A 22,239-nucleotide genomic window follows, 5' to 3' on the forward strand; every position below is an offset into this window, starting at 1 on the left:
CTCAAGCCTTCTATGAAGCACTACATCTACATCCTTCTTGGTTTCTTGTTATAATTTTGCACAACTCTGTTAATGAACTTCTTGAATGCAGTCATCTTTGGTGGCTTCTCGTGTGTCCGGTACTTCCATTCCTTCAATTAATATGCTCATTAGTTCATTCACATGATCAGGCAGAAGGCCACTTCTTTCAGAACACAAATTTCTATTCAGTGATGAAAAAGAACGCTTGACTGTAGCTGTTGTGACTGGGAGTAGCAAGAGATGAATTCCTACTCCTTTCATCCCAGGAAACATAGCATAAAGATTGGGTTGAGCAACTAGTGATGATAAGTCAAATCTTCGTTCATTTGTCATATGATATTCCACTCTGTGTTCAAATTCTCTATTCTGTCCTGAGCACATGGCAGCCCCATTGCTGGTAGTGCCTCACTCCATTCAACTGTCGGTGTTTTATAGGACAGGGATCTGTAAAAGCTACGTAGAGGTTGAGTAGAATCCAGAAGTCGCTCTTGTAGATTTTTAAGAATCAAGTCTGTGTACTTTTTCAGTTGTCTTAACAAACACTTCTTGTCCTCTTCACTTAAGGATTCAATATAAATGCCTTCATTAGTCAACTTCTGGACTGAAGTCTTTGCTTCTTCCAGTACTTTTTCAATGGATAGCTCTCTGATTGATCCAAATGTAGCTTCTATTGCTGGACAAAGATCTACTACTGTTGTAGCAGATGCCTGGATGGCATTGTTTAATGACCCAAGTGGTTTCAACAGTAGACTTACAAGAGAGAGAATGGCAATAGTCTTCTCTGAACGTAGTAGCAAATGTAATCCACCAGCCTCACTACTTAGATCCATCCCATCTTGGTAATACTTTCCAAAGCCAGTAATAACGGCTGGAGTAATTTTAAGACAACAGCCAAAGATCGCTCATGAGAAAGCCAGAGGGTTTTCCCAGGTTGGACTAATTTGAACTTCAGTCCCAGTGTATCTTCTATATTTCCAAGATATTCAGTCTTTTTGGACTCTTGCTGAAAAAAGAATATAACGAAGACATTAAATGTATAGCTTTATTAATGTCTTTTGAAGAGTCAGCAGCTCGTACTAGTGCTAGTTGGAGTAGATGGCTTCTGCAGTGTGTATAGGAGAGATTAGGGTTACACTTTTCTCTGAGAAAAGCTTGTACTCCACCATGTCTTCCAGAGAAGTTTGCAGCTCCATCAAATGCACAAGCAACCATCTATTTGGGGTCCAATTGACAAGCATTTAACTCTTCTAAGATGTGGGTTGTCACAGATGCAGCCGATGTGTCTTCTATAACTTGAACATCTAGAGATGCATCTACTGGCCTACCACTGACATCAAGATAATGTACACAATGACTTAATACTTGATGCCCATTTGCAACTGTGCATTCATCAGCCATGTATGCATGTATTCTTCACTTTTTCAACTGTTGAGTCTTTCACTGTTGCACCACATGCTTCTAGCCAGTCAGTTGAGTTTCTTGCAGAAAGAGAGTGAGCATTTACTAGTCTTGTTCAGAACCAGTGTTCAACTTCAGGATGAACAAGTGACAATGCACTTAACGTTGGCCTCCAGTTTGTAGTGTGTGGTATCTCTTGCTTAAATGGAAAGTATGATGCCACAGCCAAGTTTGTTCACATGAACTGTGTTGTGTCTCCAGCATTCTTAACAGCCTCATTAACACTCACTGGTGCTGTCCTTGGTCAGTGGAGACTCAGAGTTCAGAGGTGCTTTCACATGAATTCACCTCCCAGGTGGGGGCAAGAAAGCACCTTGCTCATTCCTCCAGCTTCTCACTGTTCGCTCTGGCCACTGTTATTCGTTGTGCCACCGTTCACTCCATCGCTCCATTGCCAATGGCCCTGCGCCGTCACCTTCTGCTGCCACTGTGATCTCTGTGAGTTGGTCTCTTGAGGTTCCACCAGCTCTCAGTTATTTCAGCTGAGCTCTCAGTGAGCTAGTGCAGACTGGACCGTCTCTTCCACAGAAACACTGTCCCACAGCAGATCTAAGCACTTAGACCTGATTATTAGTGATTTCAGCTGTACTGGTCACTTAACAAAACAAAAGATTATCTATGGAGCCTAATCAGCTCTGTCTTTAAACAGTGGAGAGGGGCAGGTCAAATAGTACTTGTGACTCAGGCAGACCATCAAGCAAAACACCTGTCCCCACCCTCTTTCTTGATGCCCTCAATCAGCACAGGCTAAGTACAGTTCTACTGCCCTTTACTCATACAATAAGAATAACAACATTTCATTAGCCCCCCTCCCCCCGCATTCAAAGTGATTTGTAACCCAACCCCAGCCAAAATCTATCACTTGGGCAACACAGCTCTATTTGCTGGATACCTAGGTAGAGGTGTGAATGTAAATACAATCTGGTCCTGAAACCTTTCCCCCCAGCCCCCAGCTCATCACTAGCTGTCAGGGAGAGCTCATTTAGACTTTGCTTACAAATCATAATTTGAAATTATTAGGTTGGCCAACATCACCGAAATGAATGCACTGACATTGTCATAAAAAACAACAGCTGTATAAGGAAGCTAGTCTATGTTCATACTTTTCAAATCTATTATACTTTTTCAGATACATGTATTTTATCATGCACTTTATATGCTTTTAAAGTGTGTATTCATGTTTCAATTTCAATTGAAATTTCCAAACAATCACAAAATTGGCAGCACTGCATGTAACTAGTTCACAAAACTGGGGGTTGGGGAAATTCAGGGGCAGGGGTAGGGAAATCCCTGATGTAGTGGTAAAACCACAAAAATTGGCAGGGTGGTTAGGTGGAGATGTCTGGTACCTTAAACTAAACCTAATTTTTGCAAACTGACTCAATTTCAAGTTGTTATTAATAATAGTAATGTATAGGGATACAGCCCTATTCTTATACATGGACTTAGTTGGGTCCAAAAGGACACTGTTTACTACATATACGCAAACATTCAAGACCTAAGTACAAGCTCTAACCAGTTTTTGACAACTTCTAAAACACTGAACATGATGAGTGCCACTAGAGGGCTCAAAAACTATTTAGAGGGATACTACCTATTCCTATACACTACAGTAGTCCTGATATTTGTATTACAGTAGCACCCAGAAGACCAAAACAGAATCAGAGCCCCACTGATATAAAATTGTATATTAAATACAATATAAATATTTTTGAAGACACGGTCCTATCCCTGAAGAGTCTCCATTCTAAGAAAGTTGACAGTGTCCCTTTAAATGTGGAGCTTTATACATGTTAGTGGCCACCTGTGTTATAATATGACTTGATCTTGCCAGTGTGGTTGGGACCTAACCATGTTATAACTATGTCAAAAAGCTATGCTCTGCCCCTGGCCTTGTATCCACAGAGGCAAAGCCATGCTACATTATAGTTGGGCCTCTAAAATGTTTAAGCGCTGTGCATATATACACATTTTGTATTGCAGACTGGACCATATAGTAATTTACCATTGAAGTAGGAGGAACTGGGCTCTAATCACATCTCTAAAGGCTTGTGAATGGTGGGGAGAAGTTAAGAAAACCAAAAATACCTTCCCATTTTGGATTTAGTGGAAGCCCTAGTGTAGACAAGACTCCTGCCTCCTGAATCATCTTCTGAAAAGGACATTGACTAAACATGGTGGTAAAAATGCAAGAAGCAGCTGAAGCCTTGTCCTTATTAGAGCTCCCACTCCTGCTAACGTTGGTTCAGCTTATTTAAAAAATACATAAACACAGAGAATGAAAGATAAGAGAAAAAGTTACATCTTGAAAAAGGAAAATAGAGTATGAGAAACCTATCAATATCAACAAGCTCCTAAAGATGGTGTCACTTCATATCAAATTTTCAAAGGAGCCTTGATCTAGATTCTTAATTTTCACCTGTAGTTTTGTGTGTACAATAGTTTTAATGTTACAACACACAGAATTTGTATGCAAATTGCATTTGCATATGCTGATCAAATATCCTGAGATCTGCTTAATTAATGCCTGCAAATGCTGTTTCTGTTTACAAATTCTCTCTTTATGAGGCACAAAGTAGTTGTGAGCAACAAGTGTAAATTTAATGCCAGTCCTACAACTGGATCCATGAGAGTGTGTCACTTCGCAAAGTCCCATTTAATTTAATAGTGCTCAATACAGATGAATGGGCCTGCTATCTGATTGAAGGATTTGGGGCCTTACAGACCTCTTTTTTTTTTTTTTTTCCTAAGTTTTGGCCCTTAATGTTTTGCAGCTGAAAGTCCATATTTTACATTTTTGTAGCACACACAGATAAAACAAAAATAGCTGTGTAGAGGAGCAATAACAAAAATTAAAAATGAACTCAAACTATAACTTATGAGCACCAAAATGTTGGGGTGTTTAATATCTGAACCAGGATCTGAAGTTTGCAAATAGCCTCTACCTTTATATTTGACCTGACCACATCTCCAGATCTGAAAAATCTTAAACCTTTTGGAAGGCATTCAAAATCCAACCCCAAGTTTGCTGCTTGAAACCAGCACTATTAATGTTTAAAAGCAGTTTTCATGTGATTGAGTGCCAGGGTTTGTGTGCACTCTCATGACAAAGAAAAACTAGAGTTAATGGGGTCCCTCTCTGGGTTTAAAAACAGAACAATTTTTTTAATATTCCAAAACAGATATCCAGTTTGGAAAAGTGCAGCTCTTTAGAAATGAGCTATAATATAGCCATGGACAGGAAAATCAAAACTTTTCTGAATAGTGTTATCTTATGCTTTTAATGTTTCTGATAATTATACATTTCTTTGCTGGAGAAGGAACTAATAAATTGCTTAACTTCAGAGGTATATTTTGTATATAATGAAACCATCTCGGAACTAAGGAAAAAATATATATTGATACATTCCACACTCACTGCAGTTACTACTCAACTTGTTTAAGATAAAAATTCAGCCATATAAGTAATATGTGTTTTAAGCAAACTAGCACCAATGATTTCTCATTTAAAGTAAAGTAAACCTTTTAATTTCAAATTGACAGTGTCTTCTATTTCAGCTATAAAGCCTCTGTGTGTGATTGAGTTAAAATATGTTATTTTATCATTTTCAGTGTCTTATTTTACTTGGTTTGCTTCTTAATTAGAAAGGCAGAGTAGGTAGGTAAGAGTTATGAAAAACCTTCCTTTGGGAACTAATTAACATCTTACTGGAAGTTGTTAGCTATTCTGTAAAATCTAGATTTAAAAACACTGAATAAAATATGCTACTAAAAGTGTGATCTGCAGTTGCTCATCAGTTGATTTTGCAACAGAATCCAAAATCTTCTTTTATGAAGCCAGTAGATTCTAACTTTCTAGAAGGAAAAGCAATGACTTGGCCATCCTTCTGGCTATATTATAGTCTCCACGTCAGTCATCGTTACAGAAGGATGAAAGCAACCATGAGGAGAAAGGAATTTGGCGACTATAGAGATGAAAATGGAAGGTTGAAATTTTGAAGGTGAAAGAAGCTTAGGATCCCATCCTTTCAGGCCTTTTGTAATTAGGGTCAAATGAAACCCCAGACTTGCATGTTTAGAGACCTGTCCACGGCACTCAAGAAAAATATTACAATACCTGGGCTACTTTTACCATAATTCTATGACAGCAGGAGATCCTGTAATACTATTATTATAAATGCAACTGCTTCCCAGTGCTCCATTAACAGTAAATATATGCTGTACCATTCTATAATTTTTAATACATTTTTCCAGAAAAAGATTATAATTTTGTGAGTATCTCATGTAGTCACATGGATACCTATTAACCACTTGTTATAATGATGTAACAAATATTCTCTAAAAGCAGTTACTCATTTCATTTCATTTAAAGTGCATTTATATTAGGTCACACAACAAAAGCTTCCTTAATCTGGAGTTAAGATTGTACATTTGTATCAATAACTAAAGGGAGAAAGCACCTTAAAAGAACATTGCTGTTTTCAAATCACAACAACTGTAAACTCAGAAAAATTTACCTTCAGGTAAATCTATAAAAATACCCCCGTCCCCCAGGTCCCACCACCCAATATATTAGAAAATATGGAAATACAGAGCTATCACAAACACTCTTTACTCTGACTTTATATCCTTCCCTCCTCTCACTCTGTGATCCCTCTATGTAAACTATATGTATACAGAAATAGGGTGTAACCTGACAGAAGGGAGAAATCAGAACACAGTTGCTCAGAATACCATGTTCCTCTCTCCAAACAGGTGTAACTGAGGCTAGATAAACCTGCAGTTTACAGTTTAAAATTCTGCTCTGAGTAACATTAATTTACGGTACACAGCATTTGAAATCTCAACAGAGGAGTGGCATGCAGCTGGGATGGAGCAGCAATTCCAGCATAGCTACTGTGCCAGCAGTGTTGACAGTGCTATATAGTTTAAATGGTGAAAATCACAGAGTTAAGGTTACCTGATGACACCACATGCCCTTCCTTAACTCTGCCCCCCAGAGTTGGCAAGAGCCATGGGAAATTGTCTGCATGCACTCCAGTTGCTTTCAGTGTTTTAGATGTAGATATTGAGAACAGTGGAGGCAATAGGTGGGACAGGTTGATAGAGGTGTGTTTGTGATACAAGGAGATCTGGGGATATTTTGAGGAGCTTCACAGAGCTGTGATTATGGCAGTGGTTCTCAAACTGTGGGTTGCGACCCCATTTTAATGGGATCGCCATGGCTGGCTTAGACTTGCTGGGGTCCAGGGCCAAAGCCAAAGCCTGAGGGCTTCAGCCCTGGGCAGTGGGGCTACGGTTACAGGCCTCCTGCCTGGGACTGAAGCCCTTGGGCTTCGGCTTCAGCCCCCCAGCATGGGGCAGTGGAGCTTTGGCTTTGGAATCCCCACTGCCCAGGCTGACGGGGCTTCGGCGGGCTCAGGCTTAGGTCCCCCCTCCTGGGGTCCTGTAGTAATTTTTGTTGTCAGAAGGGGGTCGTGGTGCAATGAAGTTTGAGAACCTCTGGATTATGGTATGGGAAGATCTGGGTCTGAGTCCTCCCATGTGTGTTGTCAAAAGAAAGATGTGCATGTGTACCTTGAGGTTCCCAGTCTGCATCATTTCAGTACAGAATTATGTAGGTTGTGTCACTAGCAGAGCACTGGGGTCTTCTTGCTAAGGGTATTGTCAGAAGTAAGGTGGGACATGAGAGCAGTCAGTGTATTAAATGATGGGCAGGGGAAACTATAGCCAGGTGGAATCCTGTGTGCAAGTGTGAAGAGGTTGTAAAAGGGTATGAAGTGGTAAATTTTACAAGTATGGTGCTGGGGCTCCAGGCTTAGTGCTTGAGTGTAGGGCAAGCACAAGTAGCACCTGTCTATTACAGTGAAAAGGCAAAGTGCAAATGTGTGTGTTATGGCTATTGTTGTGTATTGCTCAGAGAGGGCAGCGTTAAGGTTGTGTGGGCATTTATCTTAATTCTGAATTTCCTGGTTTTCAGAAGTTTAAGTTGCTGAACTTAGATGTTGTGGAAGGGCATGAGCTATCATTTGGCAACCTTAACTCCATGTTAACAAAGCTTTTTGCCATTTAATTTCCTAGGTTTTATAAAACAGAAAGAGAAATACTTGTTGGTGGGAGTTAGTGGTCATTTAGGCAGTTGTAGTTCTCACCTAGGCTTACAGTTGATACACTACTGTGGCTAGATAATAATCAAAAGACCTAGGCTGCATCTACATTGTGGACACTTTACTGCAGGGGTGGTCAACCTTTTTGACCAGAGGGTATGGAAATTGTATGGTGGGCCATGAATACTCCTGAAAGTGGGTTTGAGGTACAGAGGGGGGTGAGCGTTCTGGCTGGGGGTGTAGGCTCTGGGGTAGGGTGAGAAATGAGTTCAGGGTGTGAGAAGGGGGTATGGGCTGGGGCGGGGGGGTAGGGGGTGAGGGCTCCGGCTGGGGGTGCGGGCTCTGGGGTGGGGCTGGGAATGAGGGGTTTGGGGTGTAGGAGGGTGCTCTGGGCTGGGACTGAGGGGTTCAGCGGGTGGGTGGCGGATCAGGGCTGGGGCAGAGGGTTGGGGCACAGGGGCAGGGGGGTGAGGGCTCTGGCTTGAGATGCAGGCTCTGGGGTGGGGCTGGGGATGAGGGGTTTGGGGTGTAGGAGGGTGCTCCGGGCTGCGACTTTTTACCTGGGTTACCTGTGCAGACAACATACCACGCCAAGCATGGAGCCCGCTCAGCTCAGCTTACCGTTACCATATGTCCTCTGGGTGCCGGCAGACATGGTACTGCATTGCTACACAGCAGCAGCTAATTGCCTTTTGGCAGTAGACGGTGCAGTATGACTGGTAGCCTTCATCGGCGATCTGGGTGCTGGCAGACGTGGGGCTGCATTGCACACAGCAGCAGCCTCTTGCCTTTTGGTAGAAGATGGTATATTACGACTGGTATCCGTCGTCATCGTACTGCAGTGGCTGTCAATCATGGGCACCTGGGCAGACATGCTCAGTCCTATCGAACTGTCTTGACGATGATGGCTATCAGTCGTAGTATGCTATTTTCTGCCAAGCGCCCAGTATTTTCTGCCAAGCACCCAGAAGATGCCGAGGGCTATCAGTCATGCTGCACCGTCGTCTGCCAGCTTAAGATGTAAAAAATAGATTTGTTCTGTATTCATTTGCTTCCCCCTCCCTCCGTGAAATCAACGGCCTGCTAAACCCAGGGTTTTGAGTTCAATCTTTGGGGGGGGCCATTCTGTGTGACAGTTGTTTGTGTTTCTCCCTGATGCACAGCCACCTTTGTTGATTTTAATTCCCTGTACCTGTACGCCATGTCGTCACTCGCCCCTCCCTCCCTCCATCCGTCAGATACTAGTTTCACGCCTTTTTTCAGACCAGACGCCATAGCACTGGGATCATGGAGCCCGCTCAGATCACCGCGGCAATTATGAGCACTATGAACACCACGCGCATTGTCCTGGAGTATATGCAGAGCCAGGACATGCCAAAGCAAAACCAGGACCAGCCGAGGAGGCGATTGCAGCGCGGCGACGAGAGTGATGAGGAAATTGACATGGACATAGACCTCTCACAAGGCACAGGTCCCAGCAATGTGGAAATCATGGTGTTACTGGGGCAGGTTCATGCCGTGGAACGCCGATTCTGGGCCCGGGAAATAAGCACAGACTGGTGGGACCGCATCGTGCTGCAGGTGTGGGACGATTCCCAGTGGCTGCGAAACTTTCGCATGCGTAAGGGCACTTTCATGGAACTTTGTGACTTGCTTTCCCCTGCCCTGAAGCGCCAGAATACCAGGATGAGAGCAGCCCTCACAGTTGAGAAGCGAGTGGCGATAGCCCTGTGGAAGCTTGCAACGCCAGATAGCTACCGGTCAGTCGGGAATCAATTTGGAGTGGGCAAATCTACTGTGGGGGCTGCTGTGATCCAAGTTGCCAGGGCAATGAAAGACCTGGTGATATCAAGGGTAGTGACTCTGGGAAACGTGCAGGCCATAGTGGATGGCTTTGCTGCAATGGGATTCCCAAACTGTGGTGGGGCGATAGACGGAACCCATATCCCTATCTTGGCACTGGAGCACCAAGCCACCGAGTACATAAACTGCAAGGGGTACTTTTCAATGCTGCTGCAAGCCCTGGTGGATCACAAGGGATGTTTCACCAACATCAACGTGGGCTGGCCGGGAAAGGTACATGATGCTCGCGTCTTCAGGCACTCTGGTCTGTTTCGAAAGCTGGAGGAAGGGACTTTCTTCCCGGACCAGAAAATAACCATTGGGGATGTTGAAATGCCTATCGTGATCCTTGGGGACCCAGCCTACCCCTTAATGCCATGGCTCATGAAGCCGTACACAGGCAGCCTGGACAGTAGTCAGGACCTGTTCAACTACAGGCTGAGCAAGTGCCGAATGGTGGTGGAATGTGCATTTGGACGTTTAAAAGCGCGCTGGTGCAGCTTACTGACTCACTCAGACCTCAGCGAAAAGAATATCCCCATTGTTATTGCTGCTTGCTGTGCGCTCCACAATATCTGTGAGAGTAAGGGGGAGACATTTATGGCGGGGTAGGAGGTTGAGGCAAATCGCCTGGCCGCTGATTACGCGCAGCCAGACACCAGGGCGGTTAGAAGAGCACAGCAGGGTGCGGTGCGCATCAGAGAAGCTTTGAAAACGAGTTTTGTGACTGGCCAGGCTACAGTGTGAAACTTCTGTTTATTTCTCCTTGATGAACCCTCCGCCCCCCCCCACCCGGTTCACTCTACTTCCCTGTAAACCAACCACCCCATCCTCCCCTCCCCCCTTCGAGCACCGCTTGCAGAGGCAATAAAGTCATTGTTACTTCACATTCATGCATTCTTTATTAATTCATCACACAACTAGGGGGATAATTGCCAAGGTAGCCCGGGATGGGTGGGGGAGGAGGGAAGGAAAAGGACACACTGCAGTTTAAAACTTTAAAGGCCAGCCTTCTGATGCTCGGGCAATCATCTAGGGTGGAGTGACTGGGTGGCCGGAGGCCCCCCCACCGTGTTCTTGGGTGTCTGGGTGAGGAGGCTATGGAACTTGGGGAGGAGGGCTGTTGGTTACACAGGGGCTGTAGCGGCGGTCTCTGCTCCTGCTGCCTTTCCTGCAGCTCAACCATACGCTGGAGCATATCAGTTTGATGCTCCAGCAGTCGGCGCATCGACTCTTGCCTTCTGTCTGCAAGCTGACGCCACCTATCATCTTCAGCCCACCACTTGCTCTGTTCATCCCGCGATTCAGCCCGCCACCTCTCCTCTCGTTCATATTGTGCTTTTCTGCACTCTGACATTGACTGCCTCCACGCATTCTGCTGTGCTCTGTCAGCGTGGGAGGACATCTGGAGCTCCGTGAACATATCATCCCGAGACCGCCGTTTTCTCCTTCTAATCTTCACTAGCCTCTGTGAAGGAGAAACATTTGCAGCTGGTGGAGGAGAAGGGAGAGGTGGTTAAAAAAGACACATTTTAGAGAACAATGGGTACACTCTTTCACGTTAAATTTTGCTGTTCACATTACACAGCACATGTGCTTTCGTTACAAGGTCGCATTTTTCCTCTTATATTGAGGGCCTGCTGGTTTGGTGTGAGAGATCACTCACGCAGTGCCAGGCAACAGATTTCGGCTTGCAGGCAGCCATGGTAAGCCACAGTCTTTTGGCTTTTTTAACCTTCTTAACATGTGGGAATGGTTTCAAACAGTAGCGCCCTCATTTCCCATACCAAGCACCCGTTGGGTTGGCCATTTAAAATGGGTTTGCAATGTAAAAGGAGGGGCTGCGGTTTCCAGGTTAACATGCAGCACAAACCCAACTAACCCCCCTCCCCCCCCCACACCTAATTATCGGGGATGATCACTTCACCCCTCCCCCCCACCGCGTGGCTAACAGTGGGGAACATTTCTGTTCAGCAGAGCAGGAAGGGGCACCTCTGAATGTCCCCTTAATAAAATCGCCCCATTTCAACCAGGTGACCGTGAATGATATCACTCTCCTGAGGATAACAAAGAGCGATAAGGAATGGATGTTGTCTGCATGCCAGCAAACACCGGGACCATACGCTGCCATGCTTTGTTATGCAATGATTCCAGACTACGTGCTACTGGCCTGGCATGGTAAAGTGTCCTACCATGGCGGACGGGATAAGGCAGCCCTCCCCAGAAACCTTTTGCAAAGGCTTTGGGAGTACATGAAGGAGAGCTTTCTGGAGATGTCCTTGGAGGATTTCCGCTCCATCCCCATACACGTTAACAGACTTTTCCATTAGCTGTACTGGCCGCGATTGCCAGGGCAAATTAATCATTAATCATTAAACACGCTTGCTTTTAAACCATGTGTAATATTTACAAAGGTACACTCACCAGAGGTCCCCTGTGTGCCCTCAGGGTCTGGGAGCACGCCTTGGGTGAGTTCGGGGGTTACTGGTTCCAGGTCCAGGGTGATAAACATATCCTGGCTGTTGGGGAAACCGGTTTCTCCGCTTCCTTGCTGCTGTGAGCTATCTACATTATCTTCATCCTCATCTTCCTCATACCCCGAACCCGCTTCCCTGTGTGTTTCTCCAGTGAGGGAGTCATAGCACACGGTTGGGGTAGTGGTGGCTGCACCCCCTAGCATGGCATGCAGCTCCGCATAGAAGCGGCATGTTTGCGGCTCTGCCCCGGACCTTCCGTTTGCCTCTCTGGCTTTGTGGTAGGCTTGCCTTAGCTCCTTAATTTTCACGCGGCACTGCTGTGCGTCCCTGTTATGGCCTCTGTCCTTCATGGCCTTGGAGACCTTTTCTAATATTTTGCCATTTCGTTTACTGCTACGGAGTTCAGTTAGCACTGATTCATCTCCCCATATGGTGAGCAGATCCCGTACCTCCCGTTTGGTCCATGATGGAGCTCTTTTGCGATCCTGGGACTCCATCACGGTTACCTGTGCTGATGAGCTCTGCGTGGTCACCTGTGCTCTCCACGCTGAGCAAACAGGAAATGAAATTCAAACGTTCGCGGGGCTTTTCCTGTCTACCTGGTCAGTGCATCTGAGTTGAGAGTGCTGTCCAGAGCGGTCACAATGAACCACTGTGGGATAGCTCCCGGAGGCCAATAACGTCGAATTCCGTCCACACTACCCCAATTCCGACCCGCTAAGGCCGATTTTATCGCTAATCCCCTCGTCGGAGGTGGAGTAAAGAAACCGGTTTAAAGGGCCCTTTAAGTCGAAAGAAAGGGCTTCGTCGTGTGAAAGTGTCCAGGCTTAATTCGATTTAACGCTGCTAAAGTCGACCTAAACTCGTAGTGTAGACCAGGCCTCAGTGGAACCAACATAATTTATATTGGTACAACCAATTTTATACCTGCCATAACTGTCTACACTAGAAGTTTTTGCAAGTATAGCTATACCAGTATAATTATATTGGCAAAACCACTTAGTGTAGGAAAGCCTGATTTACTATATTGATCTTGGGCAAGTCATTTAACAGCTCTCTGTCTCAGTTTTACCATCTATAAAATTGGCATAATTATACTTAGCTATCTCACAGGGGATTAAATTTTAATTAATTAGTGACTGAAGAAAGGGGCTATGCAAGCGCAAAATATTATTATTTATGATAATTATTTTTTGTCTTAAACTAGTTATTGTTCTTCTTCGAGTGCTTGCTCATATCGATTCCAATTAGGTGTGCGCGTGCCGCGTGCACACACCTAATTGAAATGGATATGAGCAACACATCTCGAAGAACAACAGTTACAAAGGTGAGTAACCATTTTTTCTCTTATGTCTGCTAGAGCACAGACCCTGAGATTTCCCTCATCACTGAATCAGACAGGTTGATGATCAATCACAGTGAAGTATTTTTATGCCCTTTAGAAGTCCCTCTTCTCCTGTCTTTTTATTTTTTATTCTTAACTCACAAGTGGGAAGTCTGTCTCCAGCCATCTTGTGGCTACTATCTTGTTTTGTTTTTATTCATGGATTCCAAGCCTGTGTAGCCTCTTTCCTTGGCTCCTGCAGTCATGGCATGGATCAACCAATCATTCTCAGTGGCCTAGGCTAGAGAGGAGGTTGTGATTCCAGAAGAACTCCCAATGTGATTCCAGAAGAACTCCCATCCTCTTCAGTAATTAGCGGCTGCATCCAAGTTGTTTCACCTGAAAGCTGTGTCTAAGGCTACACAACTCTGCACAGGTCCACTCTGGGTTTTTCTGCATCCTCTGCTTCCTTAGAATCTCTTTGAGGGTTGGAGAGAAATGTTATCACATTCAGAACAAAATCTCATCTGTCAGCTAAAAGTGTCTCTCAGAAAGACTGAGATTTAGTCAGAAGTGTATTCACCACTATGAAATCTGAGTCCTCCTTGGGAAAAATGGATTCTAAAGGGCTCCCTTTATTGCTGGTGGAAGGAAATCAGGATGAGACACTCCCCTCTCACCCTTCAGTTCACAAGATTATGGAAACACTTAACACATCTCTAAACTTCCCAAGGACATTTCAGGCCAGTGGTTCTCATCACCTAAACTTGATTCAGATGTTATGTCATGCTCTAAGCCTTGCTTGTGGAATCTAATGTCTCACCTCAGAAAAACAAAAGGAGTCAACACCAGAAAGATTTTTTTATTTGAATGCTTTAAAGTTTTCCATTGCATTTTATTCCTTGCATACTCAGTTCTGCCATCTGCTGGTTGTAAGAGGTATGGCAGGATGAGGAAGTTTTTGTGGTTTGGGTTTTTTTTAACATCCTTTCCCTGAAAAATGAGAGAGGCTTTTTCTGTTTTGTTTTGTTTTTCAAGTTGTTAATAACTTTAGTGACTTGATCCATGATTCCGTCTACCTAGCAGCTAACATTCTTATCTTGTCTTCAATAGCTTGCAGGGCTTTGTAGATTATAGACTATGGGGGAAGTTATAGCTTCCTAAATCAGGATGTGAGTCCTCCTTTTATTTCATAGGGGTCTAGATTTTTTAATGAGATTTCAGATGCCCAATCTCTCTGAATTTTCAGATAATAAGGATTCTCTTCCAATCCCAGCTTCCCAGTGTAAGAAATCCCAAACCCTCTTTTGCAGGTAAGAGTCACTATTTTCCATCCAGAAATCTACCATGAAATATGGACCTACGAAATCCCTGTTGCCCTTTGTGATCTCAGTAAAGGACTTGTAATAAATGCTTCTGATAATCTGCTTTCATCAAACCCACAGGCACTGGGGATGGACAGTAAGGAGGAAGGATTTCCAATTGGTTGGCTTGTGAATTTCCTCACTGAGTTGTGTTCTGTCCATCGTGTCCCAGATTTATATTCTCAGATTCCTCCAGTTTCCTCCTCTCCCCAAAGGTAGTGGCATGTCACCTTCCTCTTTCTTCAGCCAATAAGGAAGATTTTCTTCAGAGGTGACCCACTTCTTGGAGGTCAGAGCCATCATCTCAGTGCTAAGGGAACAATATTTTCTAGGAATTTATGTCAGGTACTTTGTAGTCCCCAAAAGAGCTGCATGGGGGACAGATTTATCCTGGGCCTTAAGCAAAACCAAAATTCGAGATGGAATTCCTCCATTCCACCCTGACTACTAGAGACCAAAGGATATCCTGCTTCTGTGATGTTAATAAATACTTCCCTCCACATCCTTATAGTCTCATCTGATCTAATAGGTCTAAGGTTTCCTCTGGATAATTGGCTTTTTAAATAATGCATCTTTTCTTTTGGTTTCGTGTCAGTTCTGCAGTGGGGTATTTAAGACCCACTCTGAGACAGAAGGGGTTAGGGACCAGATGACTCACCCCTGCCACACCTGCAGAGTTTGCTCTAGCTATAGGAGGATCTTAAAAGGGAGCCAGACAACTCAGAAAGAGGGGGAGGATGGTTGAGGAGGAGAGACCTATCTCATGAGCTCCTGAATAAGGATGAAGCTGGAGCCCTGGCTGTAGAGAGTTTCTGCCAGTGACAGCTATCCCAGGCCCTACCAGGAAGGGCTAGACTTTCCCTAAGACTAGGGAAACCTTTGCTCTAGCTTCTAGAGGATCATTGGTAAGGCATTTGACCACACCATGAACCAAGGAAGCAAATAGTAGTAAGTGGCCTGGGGTGTTTGCTATCACGGCCTCTCACAGGGGTCTGAGTCAGAGCCCAGTGGAGAGGGAGAGCCCAGGTTCCCCTACCAACCACCCTTTTCGTGGAGGGGGCATAAACTCCTTCCCATCCCTCCCCCTGCTCTTGGAGAGAAGGAGAGGATAGAGATATTGTAAGCTCTGTGTCAAGGACATGCCACCCACAGGGGCTTGGAGGTGGGATGAAGACCCTTTCTTTTGTGGGGAAGTTGAACTATATATATTTTGTTGGACTCTGTTACCTCGGAAGGGGGTGAACTCAACTGATGACCAGGTGGAATGGCTGAATCACTACCTACCAAAAGTGGACCTCCCCAGTGTTGGAGTGATTGCTGGTGAGGGATGCTGAAAATGGAGGAGAGGTGGAACCCAGGGACCAAACAACTATGCAGCAACACTGATAAGCCCAGTCCCCATTACAAGCTCCTTTGGATTTTATTAAAGCCATGTCTGAAATTCAGCAGCCTTGTTCAGGAAAGTCTTCTGCATGATCAGCTATTTAAATCACTTGCAAATGTGGATAAAGTCTAAAGACCAAGTTCCGAGGAGAGTCAGTGGGACAATGGGCATTTTTGACCTGGGTTCATGGTGAATCACAAAATGAGTGCTTCCTTTCCCTCTAAGCACTTGAGCCATGTGGGTTTGCTAATGAGCTCAAGGAAGGATATTTCCATTCAAGGAGAGAATTGTGCAGCTATAAACCATTTAGCAGTTCTAATTCTATGCTCCTGCTCAGTCACCCAGAGAGCTGTTCTCTCCTTTTTCAGCATGATGGTATCCTGTCACATATTGCTCTTATCTGGTGGCAAAACCAATAGGATCTGTTGAAAGGCTTCCCATTTCAAGGACAAAGCAGGCTTCACATCACAGCCAGTGTAGCCTGACAGTACAATTCTGTTGACTCAGAGAGTACGCTCAGAGAGAGATTTTCCACACAAACAGACTTGAACTAAGGATGGTTAAAATATCACCACTGTCCTTTTGGAAATCGATGAAGGGAAAGAATATTCTCATAAAAATAGACAACACAGTGGTGGTTATCTCTCACAGGGGGCACAACAACCCAAGTCTTCTAAGAGAGAGCCATCTTTCTCTTCAGATAAATGGAAGAGTACTCAGTAAAACTCTCTGGATCCCAGGTGACTTGAATTGCCAAGGAGACCGCTTTTTAGGTCAAAAATGTCATCAAGGGATTGGTCTCTTCAGATAAATTTTTTTCACAAGATTTCTGAACATTCGGGACTCCCATCTATGGACCTGTCTTCAGCAAAATAAAATATTAAGCTGTTTTCATTACTGTGGCATGTATCCATTTCTAGGGCCTCTAGAGTATGACACATTTACCATTCCATGGAACACCAATCTTGTTTATGATTTCCTCCTGTATTGCTTGCTTGGAAAATACTTAAAAATAAAAAGGCAGTTCTTCACTGGACCCAATTGATTCTTTTGGCTTTGGAGAGGCCACGTAGGACCTTCTTTACTGACCTTCTGAGTCTCTCTCTCAGGTGGCTCAGTTTCCTCTCCTCTTGTGTCCAGAATCTGCTAAAATATGGACAAATGTTGCACCCAAATCCAGAAGCCCTAAATCTCACAGCCTGGTTTGTGACAGGGCACTTCTGAATGTGTTGAGGATTTCTGATAAGGTGGGTCAAACTATGCCCCTCTCTCACAAGAGAGCAGATCCTCCATTGCCTGCTATTTAGTATAGTCTATTTTCTCAGCATGGTGTAGGGCTAGAGGGTTTCATCCAAGAAGGCCAGGGTCCCATTTGTCTTAGACTTCTTTCAAGAGGGTTTTCGTAAGAGTTTAGCTCCTAGTTCCTTAGAGGTACAGACATCAGTTCTTAGTGCTTTAAGGAACTCCATGCATGGAGGAGGGGAGGGTCCTTCTTCTAGTATCTTTGGTCCTCACAAAAATCTCCTTTCTTTAGTTCCTCCCAGGTCTTGTAGCCCTTTTGAGTTTTAGTCTTATTTTCAAAAATTATATGAGAGCCTCTGTTGCATCCTTTTTAACATTGTTGTCATTCAGCTTGCACTTCCTGAACCTTAAGGCAGTGCCTTTGACAGCAATCATCTTTGCTTAGAAGGTAGGGGGGACAGCAGCTCTATTTCATGCTCCTGCATATTTGATTTAATTTGGACCAGGACATTGTTTGGCCTATCTTCTTTTTCATTTCTAGGAAGAAAATTCTGGCAAAACCTACCATCAGAGGGTTCTGAAAATGTACGTGACTGAGTTGGATTCTTTTAGAGAGAGTAGATTCATTTTTGGTCCTGCTTGAATGATCTAGAAAAAACCTCCAAGTTTCTTCATATTTCATAGCTAAATGGATCAAAATCTGCTTCCAGAGGAGTGTACAGAATAACAGAGATCTCTTCTCTCCTCAGGATTAAATCACACTCAACCTGCACAGTCTTTAGGTCTCCTAGACAGAGAGGAGTAAATAAACTTTTATAAAGTGACTAGATGGCATTTCCTCCACACCTTTACAAAGGTGGGCTGTATGTTCAGGTGAACAGCTCCAGTTTTCAGACACAGAATACGTAAAGATGTGATCCCTTAGAGAGATCAATCGGAGACAGAGAGGGAATGGGAGAAAGAATTGTCTCATTTTCTTGACCCTAATGTCCTTTGTTCCTTTTCCTTTACACCCTGAGTGCTTGCTAGGGTATTGTTGTTTAAAATGCAAGTTCTGTGCAGTAGTGGACCCAGTCATGGAAAGGCAAATTTTATTTCTACTTCCCCTTTGCTTTTTGAGATTGGATCAGTACAGCACAAATCCCCCCTCCCACCTGAAAGATCCTGGATTTTTCCTTGAATCCTGGAGTAAAAAAAGCGCTTCTCACTCAGAAATGGAGATAATGTTTCTTTCATATTAAAGACTCAAACTAAGATAAGAGAAGAAGTGAGGACTGTCCCCTAGGGTGTGAATACTTTTTGGTTTGATTGGTTGTCAACATGCCATTCTGATTCAGTTAACAAGAAGAGCCCAGGACTGTGCATATTGATCCAGTCACTGAAAGCAAATTAGCAGGTAAATGAGAAAAAAGTTTCCCTCTTGCTGCAGAAGGACTCCAGACATCTGAGTGTGGGTTTTCGCTTGCTCCGTTGATCCTAGCAAATCCTCTGTAAGAACAGTAGATACAGCTTAATCAGTCCCATTTGGGAATTCTTAGGATGCCTTCTTTGCTGGGCTACTTCCTGCTTTCTCTCCCTCTGCACTCAGTGAAAACCCCATTTTCTCTGCCCTAAAAGTAACAGAAAAAATGCTTGACTCTCATGCTGTCTGTGGAACTACAAAGAACCTGCTTTGCAAATCACTGCTACTCTGAGACCAGCTACACAGTGGTGTATAAAAACCACATTGCAAGCCAGACCTCCTATTTCTAGCTTGCCCAACCCAGCCTCAAGCCCAAATATGGAACAAAAACCCAAAAGTGAGGCATATTAGAAAATCAGTGTAATAAATCTCAGAATGATGTGGTAATAATTTCCTTAACATAAATAACATTAATTTCTGTAACTTCAGTATCATGATGCAGCATGGCTAATGTTCCATATTTTTCCTGTGAATAATTTACAACATCAGTTGGATGTTTGTATTTGATGAAAGTAAGTTTGACCCTATAATGATGGATGTTTGTTACATGAGGACTATTAAGAGGATGTACAAAAGGAGTGAGAGTCTCCATGCAGCTGTTGAATTCAGATTCCCCAACAGGGTGCATGTCACTATCAAATCCCAGTTTGCTTGTTTTTCATGGAAGTAGATTGAATACCACCAGTATTAAATGTGAAATGTGTTCCTGGGACCTAATGGGTGAGTTTGATTTTACCAGCCAATGGTGTCACTATGCTAATTATGCTAAAAGCCCTTTGAGCTGTCCAGCACTTTAAGACTATTTCTGCAGCAAGTGCCAGTGGAGTGTCTGTGATATAAAATTGCAGATTTCATGGCAACTGTCATCAGCTTCAACTTCCAGCAGAGGTGAATCTAGGAGGCTTTTGTGGCCAGACTCACATTCCATAATCATTTCCACTGCTGATGAACATTACAAGCTCTGACTATATGTTTATACACCATGGTGACTCAGTGGGAACTATCTGCTGCCTTGACCAAAAATCTCACTTCTTTAATCCTAGCCTATGAAATACTGTTCATCATCTTCCATCCCTGACTGCAAGGTCTTGTAATTTTTATAGTATAGCTTGTTAAGGATTACTTTTTCCTATGAAGTTGAATGTGTAAAACTTTTATAAAAATATGCAAAATTGTATAAAAATAACAAACAAAACGTAGTTTACTCCTTAGGCCGGCTCTGTTCTCCAGCAGGGTTCTTGGTGAATGTGACCTTTTCAGCAGAGATAATGCTTGTTTTCACATGCCATACATTTTGTCCAAGGATGGTAGAGAATTTTATTTTCTAGTTCTGTAAATCAAATGTCATTTATGAAATTAGCTGTTACCTTTCCAATATGAACATAATGATTGATGGGAACAATAACACTTTGAACATACAGTATCAAGTCTGCATTTTAAAGAATATGATCTGTATAAGATGATATTCCTATCTTTTAATTTTTCCTTTAATTTTCCAATATAGATAACAATACCCAGACCATCAGTGGCATCCACCCAATCTGCCTCTGAGAGCTTTCATTATGGCCACCAGCTAGAGAAGAGGGACAGAAACACTCATCCTATGGAACACACTGTGGAATTTTCCTCTCCTAAGGAGAATTTGCCTGGATTGGTAGTGACAGAGGATGCACTTCCCACTAGTACCAGCAGAACAGATCTGGTACTTCAATTAAATCATATCAGCCATGAGGTGCTTGAGGGGGAATGGCACGTCAAAGAATGTGTCAGACTCATAGACTGTGGCCAAAAGGACGTACTTGAACAAGGTAGCAGTAGGGAGGAAGAAAAAGAACCTGGAAATCTCGCTGTAGAAACTGAAGAAGGAAGGCTTCCAGTGGTTTCTGAGGATGCCCTAAAAATGTCTCACAAAGGGCAGAGTTCTTCTCCACCAGGGAGCTCAAAATTAGTGGAGGGGAAACCTCCAGCTGCTATTGAATCTGCTGATGAATCACAGCCAAGGACTTCCTGCTTGGTGCCAAATTCAGATGCGAACTATGAGGTACTGAAGTCAGCAGCAGCTGAGACATCAGAGGTTTCACCATCAAGAGTCATAGACCTATTTGCTGATAGACCGGAACATCAAATAGTAGTAGTGCAGGAAAATGGTTTCCATGATAATGAAGAAATTGATTATAGTGAAGACTTGGAATGCCACCAGATGGACCTTACTACATTTTTTCACCAGGAGGGCAAAAGAGAGAAAAATGCCCCCAGAAATGGAGAGCTGTTCCATTGTATTTCCGAGAATGAGAGTTCTCATCAATCTAAGAAAGACGTGGTTAGGTCACCCTTTGTAGTCAGACAAAGTCGCATACCAGTTTTAGCACAAGAAATAGACTTGACATCAGAGTCCACTTCTCCTGTTTCAGCAAAGGAAAAGCTTCTCCTAAAGAAGGCCCATCAGACAGATTTGGTCAGGCTACTTGTGGAAAAGAGACAGCTCAAGTCTTTCCTTGGTGATCTCTCAAGTGCCTCTGACAAGTCACTGGAAGAAAAAGTGGCTGCTGCTCCTGTACCATTTTCAGAGGATGACGTCTTATCCTCCTTTTCCAGATTGACACTGGACACTCATTTGGGCAGACAATCTGAGGATGGCTCTTTGTCACCAAGCAGCTCTCAGTCCAGAAAGAGCAAGATTCCAAGGCTAGTATCCTGGGCTACCACTGATCAAGTCACCAGTTCAACCTCAGCTCAATTCTTTCCTCGTCCACCCCCAGGAAAACCTCCAACTAGGCCTGGGGTAGAAGCCAGGTAATACAGATGAACTAGAAATACTTATTTTATTTTAAAATAGCTTTGATCTAGCTTGCAAAGAATATTGTCTGATTGTCCAAAACTTCGGTCATTTGTAAAATGATTTCTTTTTAAAAATCCTGGATTTGAGTGATCTGACCACAAAAAAGCATTTGAGAAATATCTTAACTGTTTTTTTTAAAAAAGCTTTAGCTTTAACACGTCAGTTAGATATTAATAATATTTTGAAGTGTTACAGAAGGATGTGACAGCCTTCCAGTGAACTCTCCGATAGATACGGATAGCCAGAATTTTCAAACCTGGGTTCCTAAAGTTATAGCTATATTTAGACACTTAAATAAAAATGACCTGATTCTCAAAAGTGCTGAACACTCACAAAACCCATTACCAAAGCACTCTTATTTAGAAGCCTAACAGTTTGAAAATTTTGATGAACAATATTTAGACATAATTGGTTAGGATCAGATCATGACTGATTATGCACAGGAATGAAAAGGAGCACAGAGAGGATCCCAGAAGCTCTTCTTCACCCCTGGACATCTATGCATGGGCAGCCATAATCCTGTTCTGTGTATGAGTAGACTCACAAGTATAACGGGAGTGTAGGTGTCACCAGTGATGCAATACCCTCTGAAGGAAGGTGTAGTAGGCAGGGCCGGCTCCAGGCACCAGGCACCCAAGCTGGTGCTTGGGGCGGCACCTGGAGGGGGGCGGCGCGGCGCTCCGGCCGCCGGGGAGAGCGGGGCCACAGCCGGGCTCGCC

The 22,239-nt window shown here is 43.7% G+C and overlaps 1 protein-coding gene across 1 annotated transcript in view; it reads left to right on the plus strand.

Moving 5' to 3' along the window:
• Positions 1–22,239, plus strand: part of TTBK2 (tau tubulin kinase 2) — a 212,099-nt gene that overhangs the window by 188,320 nt on the left and 1,540 nt on the right. Inside the window, exon 13 of the mRNA XM_026651392.1 lies at positions 20,186–21,474. Coding sequence (XP_026507177.1) covers positions 20,186–21,474 — 1,289 coding nt within the window. The remainder of the gene's footprint in view (positions 1–20,185; positions 21,475–22,239) is intronic.

This window comes from Terrapene carolina, unplaced genomic scaffold (genome assembly GCF_002925995.2).
Source record: "Terrapene carolina triunguis isolate 2854851 unplaced genomic scaffold, T_m_triunguis-2.0 Scaffold96, whole genome shotgun sequence".
NCBI lineage: Eukaryota > Metazoa > Chordata > Testudines > Emydidae > Terrapene > Terrapene triunguis.